At 45.5% G+C, this 8,199-nt stretch overlaps 1 protein-coding gene across 1 annotated transcript; it reads right to left on the reverse strand.

Annotated features, from left to right (window-relative positions):
- Positions 1-3,034: 3,034 nt before the first annotated feature.
- MANSC4 (MANSC domain containing 4) lies at positions 3,035-7,978 on the reverse strand. Its single transcript, XM_075855750.1, has 4 exons — positions 7,885-7,978; positions 7,171-7,428; positions 5,700-5,834; positions 3,035-5,020 (listed from the first exon to the last, which is right to left on the reverse strand). Exons 2-4 carry the CDS (start codon positions 7,406-7,408, stop codon positions 4,338-4,340), a joined length of 1,056 nt encoding a protein of 351 aa, XP_075711865.1. The 5' UTR covers positions 7,409-7,428; positions 7,885-7,978; the 3' UTR covers positions 3,035-4,337.
- Between the last annotated feature and the right edge of the window lie 221 nt (positions 7,979-8,199).

Below are 8,199 nucleotides of genomic sequence, written 5' to 3' on the forward strand. Positions count from 1 at the left end.
AGCATGGGAGAGTGATAAGGAGGAGGCGGACATGGATGAATACATCTGGGAGGGCAGCAAATCTCAGCAGAACGTCCTGAACACCCTCACGAGGTCACTCGGTGACTCCGTCTCCAGCGAACAGATCCTTCACTTGCCCAGCGTGCAGGAATACCGCGGCGCGATGCTGAACCTGCGTAACCAGGGCGAGAGTGAGGAAAGCATCAGCTGCTACAAGCAAAGCGTCAAGAATCTGCTGGGTGTGGCTTAACCACATCACATGACCACCGATTCCGCAGTATGGACCCTCGATGGTGTCTTGTATCTCGTCTGAATGGACTGAAACGCAATAAAGCTCAGATTTGTTTATTATATAACTGGACAATGTCGGTGAACCTTCCGCTCCACGCGCTTCCACCACCGTAAAAAGAGAAAGAAAAGGAAAATTCCCCTTTAAGTACAACTCCATGTTTGTAAAACTTAAGGAGAACTCCACATGTGTACAATAGCATGCTGGGAGTTGTAGTTTTGCAATGGCTGGAGACCCGGCTATAGGCTGTGCTGGTATAGAATAAGGTGCGGGATTTCATTACTAGGGATGGCAGCAACGTTCGGAAGCAGTCTGTCAATCACTACCTGGTGGGTGGAGCAATTATTTGCATACATGAATATTAATTAGATTGGGTAATGAGCCATTGGACCAGCTGAGGGTTTATTAGCATATAGTGCAGAAAATGATCGGTGTTCCTGTCATGTAGTGGGATTAGTATGGGAGGGCGGGTCCTACAGATGAGGTCACTTTAATTATATGCAAATTGTGAACATTTCTGGTCAGTGATAAAAGGGGCGGGGCTGTGACAACTTCTCGTGACAAAATGTTTGCGCCCAATTTATGTTTTTGTGAAGCCGGTAAATATAAGAATCAGGACCTTTTGTCAAATTCTATTTAGCGGTCTTGCATATATCTGAATCTGGGAATAGTGGGTGACCACCAATATGGGTGCCCACACTGCTCACAAAGAGATGGTCCCCCAGCTTTTACACACTCCTGAACGATAAATCTGGCTTGTCCTAAACTACACAGCCAAAAGTATGTGCACCCCCAAACATCAACAATAGAGTTCCCAAAATGGTTGTCACCCAGCTTTCCTGGAGTCCTGAGTGGCATGACTGCAGCAATACTGGATGTGTGACTATAAAGAGACAGATTTGCCATTCAAGAGTCTTGGAAAGCTGGGTGACAACTCTCTTAAAGGGCCAGGTCTAGGACTTCCTTCATTTGAACAGGTAAAGAGTTGGTCAAGAAATAGTACAAAAAAGAAAATAATGGCTGAATTTGACATTTATTTTATTATGTTTTATTGGAATAAATAAGAACCAAGTAACTGTACAAGAAATTCAAACATGGCGGCCGCAGGACGCAGCTCCGGAAATCGACTGGAGTATTCCTTATATTGGGCCTTCTACATAACAACTAAACAGGAAGTGGAGCAGCTGCCCATAGCAACCAATCACATTCTACCTTTCATTTTTACTGTTCAGGTGAAAAGATGAAAGAAGAGATTTGATTGGTTGCTATAGGCAACTCCTCCCCTTTGTCTGCATTAGGTTTGATACTCTTATAAACTTATCATTGAGTTTTTTTTTCGGTGCCCCCGCTCTCCCTCCATCCGGTGTGATGGCGACTCGTCCATAGAGACGCATTGTCATGTGACCGGCGCGACCAAAGCCATTAAGGGCACATTAACATTTATTATTTTTTTTTTTTTACATTTCATCTGTCCTCTTTAACTATTGATGTAGCAGAGCTGAATTTGTCATTCGGCACAACTCCCATTACGATCTTTTTTTTTATTTATGGTCTTATGTAGGACTGCGGGTGAACTACTTTAGAACTGTTCAGTGACAAATTCAACTCTGCTACATCTGTACCTTGATTTATACTGGTCTATACTCTACGACACATTTTCATTGGTTTTTCTACTGGGATCTGTTCCAACATTAGACACAACCTAATATTTACATGCAGCACTGCATGACCTGTATAGGGGTAAATGATATGATGCTTGCAGCCACCACTAGGGGGAGCTCACTGCACATGAAATGCTGTATTGAACTCTAGAGCTGTCTTTGCAGAGTGCTCCCCCTAGTGGCTGGTGCAGGTAGTTGCTATGGTTAGCAGTAGATGCAGTTCAGCACCAGGCGCCCTCCCATCATGGGCCCCCTACCAGTTGCGTACCCGGTCTCTATGGTACGTACGCCATAGAATGTTGGCGGGAACACGTGGTCGGTGGACTCTGAACACGCTGTTTTTCTTATGAGTTTCGGCATTGATTTCAGGTGGAGATTGTGTAACTCTCTGAGATGAGATAAAAGACTTAGTGCAAGTGCGAGGCCCAGATTACACGAGTCACAATGTAGCCGATCCAATTTCTGCTGCTCACTTTACATCTCGCAGTGCCGCTGCCTGTGTTCGCCAGTATTTATGGGGCATTTCCCCTTTAAATAAAAAATATTCTATTATTCTGAGAGTCGTCTTTTTCTGTACAGCCGGGTCTTGGTTGTATCTGTTTCTAGGAAAACTGACGGGCAACCAATACAGCTCAGCGGTTGTCCCCTACACCCCCGAAAAACACCTCTACCATGATACAGCTATATGGGATCGGGCAGTGCATGATTATAAGTATGTGCACCCCTCCAGAGACTATTATGGCATATAGGGGCAGCCATAAAGCTTCTTACTGTCCCTGGACGTGAGCTTTGTGGATTGTGAGCCCGAGCAGCCACTCACAAGCCTGAGATTACCGAGTGCACAATGCCAAGTGGCAGCTGGAGAGGCGTAAAGCCGCCATCACCGAACTGGAGCATGCGAGACTCATTCTCTGGAGGAACAGACCCCTATCCACTAGTTGGAAGACTGATGGACACCAGGAGAACTTGTCCTTGGCCCACCATAGGGACTGTTTTTGTACGTTCTCCAGATGAACACGCAGAGAACATATAAATTCTAATCCTGTAATTCTAGTAGAACCCCCCCCCCCCCTCCGGCCTAGGAGATTGTTCCTTTACATTTGACCCCTTACACGACGGTCTTGTAGGATCAGCCTTTGTGGGCGTTATAATCCCGGGGCGACTGCGGTGGTGACGTTGCCCGGTGATCTAATTCTTGCTGTTGACTCATTCAGGGCTCATTTAGTGACCTCTTTCTAATCTGAGGACACAAAATCCCTTTTTTTGGGCCAGATCCAGCCGTGGTGACCTTCACCAGCCGCTCCCAGAGCAAGAAAACCCAAACACTGCATTAGAGAAGAATGGAGCCATTCAGCAAGACCAGGACAAAAGCCGAGCGCCCCCCTCACTAAAAAGAAGAGGAGGAGGGGGATATATTAACTGCACAGCCGCCCAGCCCATCAACCACACAGTAATACGGCTGTGGAGGGCCCATCATAAAAATTATACCGTAAAATCCCTTTAATCCGGCATCATTGGGACCTGATAAAGGACAGATTATCAAATTATCGGAAACGGATGAGAACCTCAAAACAAAAGCAATCTGCCGGATTATCAGATTTTCTGATTATCAAATGTCAGGACCTTCGACGCGCCCGGTGTCTATGAGTTCAGACCGTCATCACTTTCCATCAGTGCCAATGACTGACGTGGCTCTTAAATCTGATGTAGAAGATGGCGCATATTTTTTCTCATCATGGGGAGGGTGTGCGAACTTTTGCAATCAAATTTTCTGTTATTCGTTGCCATGCGCCTAAAAAAAAAATAATAGCAACTTTGCAAATAGTCGATGAAAAATCTCTTACTGTTTTGTGTATCCAGCTCCTATGTAGACCTATGTGTCTCCATGGTTACAGCAGACTACAAACAATCCCAGTGTAGTCTGATCCTACAGTCAGGTTTTACTCCACTCCCTCCTACACGCAGCGGTAGAGGGATTGCAAGATCAGACTACACAGGCTTTGCTTGTAGTCTGTAACCATGGAGACACAATAGTAGGAGATTTTTCCTATTTGCACTTTTTTTTTGATACATTGAAGCAATTCAAAATATGATTGTAAAAGTATACACACCCTCAAATTAGTCGGGAGTTTTGCAGGGGAAAAACTTTTAATAATTTGACCCAGTGTTCAGGGGGAAGGGGAATCACAGAACAATACGGCATAATTAGATGTATAGACTAAGGCATGTCCTGCCGCTGCAGTGCTGGGGGTGACTTTTTTTTTTTTCCCCTTCTACCCACCCATGACCGTAACCTCTGACCAATGAGCTGGATCCCACCATTCAGGTGATGGTCGAGTAGCAGTACCAATGTTACCCAGTAGGGGGCAGGTCCATAGATCTGAGGGTCAGACCTTCTCCTTGAGAAGCGTGCAGGTTATGAGTGTCCCTTTCCTAGTCCTAGGTGCCCTCCCGGGCCTATACCTCCCTCGTCTCTTCCTCCTACAACACCCAAATGCCAGGATGCCCGAGCAGCAGCAGAGTAACGTCACCGTGGAGCCAATCAATGCAGGAAGAGGCCAAAGATTGGCCAAGGTGTCCGAAGAGTCTTCTGCGTCTCCTTCGTAGGTCTGGTTTCTGCCGCTGTGACCCTTGGTTTCGTTCACGTTTTGCTTGCTGCTGTCCAGGTGAGCCGGGCTCTGCAGGTCTGGTGGGTCCAGGGGTGGTGAAGATGGGAGAGACCCCTTGTTGGGTTCTCCATGTCCTGAAGGCGAGACCAGTGTCGAATCTGAAGAAACTTGGGCGGGTAAAGGAGGAGAATAAGTGGGTGGTAATGAGCGGAGAGGGGAGTCCGCCGGGGATGGGGGTTGGGGGGGAGGTTGGTGGGTTGGTGGATGAACAGTTGGCTCTTCGTGCGGACGGGTGGGCAATAAGTTGACGTGAGGTTCCTTAGAGGGTGAGACGGCTGAGGAGACGGGCGGCGAGGCAGTCAGCACCTGGGATATATTCAGCCGCTCCCATTTTAAGGACGACCGTGGGTTCAAGTCAATGTGTCCCAGTTTATCAAACACCAGCAGATCTGGATCAACACCTAGAACATGGAATTCATAACATAAACATCATCTCCTGGGCTCCTGTTTACATAAAATGAGTTATATCGCCTCTTATACTCTAGTCACATCCAAAGCTGAAGCAAACATTCTGCTGGTTGCTGCTTAGGTTTAGCCTGTAGTAACCCTGAGAACAGGCTTGTGATCTATCAGCTTAGCACTGACTGTGTAGCGGTCATCTCAGCTCCCATAATGCACTACTCTCTGGTAACCGGTCATTCGTAGTTTTGGATTTAGCTTTGGGTGTGAATGGAGAAGAGAGATTTAAACACAAACTTCTAAGGTTGGACAATAAATCCGCTGAATTTGGTTTTTTAGAAACTCTATGTCTGAAATTTATTTCAGCTCTATTGATTTCTATCGAAACCCAAGTAGGAGGAGAAGTTAGCTACTTCCTCTCACTATGGTGCACAGTGAGAGGGATGGGAAGGGGATTTCTCACTGTGATTGAGTTGAGAGAAACAGGTGAGGAGCCTCTGGCCTGAGTAACAAAAAAAAAGTGTCCCATGGGAGCCAAAATGGCTGACAATGGTGGGTGCAGAGCAGATAGCTACTTCCTGTCCTATAAAATACTTTAACAAAGGAAGAGTCTGGAGCCCAAGAAGCGGAGTGTACAAGAGAAGGAGACTGCACACATTGTATATTGTACGTTGGACTCACCAGCTGTGACCGTGTAGAGGACGCTGCGCTCTTGTAGCTGGAGGAGACAGCTCTCCGGTTCTGGACAATACACCAGGTGACAGTCCCCGTTCTCAGCGCTCGTCTCGGAGTAGAAGACAGCCACATTACACGATTCTGAGGATACAGGGCAAAGTTCTCACACCAAACCTTCTACCCGGGACATTAAAGACAAAAATATCAAGTACATCAGGTTATATGGAGGTTCTCTGCACAGTAGGTGACATAATTACTTAGGGTGTTGCTATTTAAGCAATTGTCGAATATATTCTACAAAAAGGTTCTTTGTCATTGAGAGATATTACAATAGTGGATTGTCCTCAAGGCATTACATAATCTATTCTCCAAGTCAGACACGGACTGAGAGACACTGCATTTGGGAAGTGCCTTTTAAGCAATTTTCTTATAAACCTTCCAAGAATTTTCAAGCTGGACAGTAATTGAGAATCATGTGATAAGGGATTAATTCTCTAATATATCCTGCAAAGAATATCCAAGTCAATTGCAATGTCCGAATACTACATTAGGGGATTGTTTTCTAAGCAATTATACAAATAATTCTGCAAAGATGCTCTGATTTAAATGGGAATTGAGAAAACAGTGTTATGGGATTGCTTTTTAAGCAGTTCTCTAATATATTCTGCAAAGAAGCACCAAACTGATTTGGAATTGAGAAACAACATTATGGGATTGTTTTTTAAGCATTTTCAGAAGCCACACTCTGAGGAACTCTGTTTCAGACAATTGTTTCTTAAGCAATACCCTAAAATATAAGACAATAGAACAAGTAGTGAGATGCAATGTGTTATGCAATTGTCTTTTAAGTAAGTCTCAAATCTATTCAGCAACTAACTACACACCTGACGGAGACACAATATAAGCAATTGTCTTTTAAGCAATTATATAATACATCTGCAGAGCACTCCCTCCAGTGTTGTATTTCTTAATTGCATTTCTCAAGGAACCCCCGACAGGTTATGGAATTGCCTTTTAAGCAAATAAACTGTAAATCAGACAGAGATTGAGAAATACTGCATTAGGCGATGACTTTTTAAGCAATTGTCTAATATATTCAATAAGCTCCGAGCACCTGTCTCTCCACCACTGATGGGCAGTGACCTGTGCAGGACAAGAAGTGTTATCAGAGGACTCCTAGTGACCTAGGCTGAACACCGAATAATAATGATGTCACCCAGCTCGCCCAGACCCCTGCATGACAAATCTACTTAGAAGCTGGGGATGGAGACACTATTCTAAATATTCAGAGGCTGACCTAATACTTCTCACAGCTGGGGGATTGTTACAATTGTATCCAGTCTAGACAATCCTCTGTGAGCTGAACAGTCTGATACATTTTACCTGCACTGATACATTGTAGCAAACTAAGTATTATTAAGCGGATGTAACGTTCAGGAGTCTGGAGATGACTCTGGGGCTGGCGCTCCTGGATTACCTTGGTGGCAGCACTTGCGGCTGCACAGTTGGGCGGAGGGCTCAGGACGTCTCTGTAACACTCGGGCGCCGCGTTGTTCTGATCCAGAAAAGCTGAGGAACAGTCCAGGGAACCGGCGGATCCAGCAGCCATGGTAGAAGGTGGTGTGCGGGCACAGAGCGCTGGACAGGCAGAGGATCCACGGAATATCCAGGAGAGAGAGGAGCAGGAGAGTCACCGACTCCACATTCACTGCCATGACCGGCTGCTACAGGGGTCCTGCAGAGGGCGAGGGGTGATAATATATCGGGGTCACCGTTACCGCACGACACCATCCTATAATTTTCTGCAACATTCTAACAGACATTGCATTTCAATTCGTCATTATTGCCAAGATCTCTGCTTGCTGTCAGTGAATTGGATTATTCCTCTTTAAATCCAGAGGCTGAAAACCTATACAGACCTAAACCTTCTCACAGCTGAGGGTTTGTCACTATTGTATCCAGTCTAGACAATCCTGTGTGAGCTGATACATTGTAGCAAACTATCAGGACAGGAGACAGATTTAGACTGGATACAATTGTAACAACCCATCAGCTCTGAAGACCAATTTTCAGCCTCAGGATGTAGAATGTGTCTATCGTTCAGTTACCGGTCCTACATTCTAACTGGTGGGACTGTATAGAAAGTGTATATAGTATATATAGATGTATTAACCCCTTGTAGTGCGCTCACCTCTATACCAGGTGCCGGCCCCATGTGGTGGCTCATGGTGCTCCTCGCCTCTCATGGTTCTCCCCTCTCTGGACTCCAGGATCTCCCCCTGGATGTCTCCTCCTTTCCTCCGTCACACAGTCTCTCCTGTCCTCTAATACAGGGGGGGAGGGGGGACTCGCACATTAGTGGACGAAACTTTAAATGAAACGGGAATATGAAACTTTTCTTCTGAACTTTTTTTTTGGGGGGGGGAAGGGGGGGTGTAATATTAATCTTTTAATACAAATATAATTAAAAGAAGAAGAAGCAGAAAACACGTTCCCATTTTCTGTG

This window comes from Rhinoderma darwinii, chromosome 3 (assembly GCF_050947455.1).
Source record: "Rhinoderma darwinii isolate aRhiDar2 chromosome 3, aRhiDar2.hap1, whole genome shotgun sequence".
Lineage (NCBI taxonomy): Eukaryota > Metazoa > Chordata > Amphibia > Anura > Rhinodermatidae > Rhinoderma > Rhinoderma darwinii.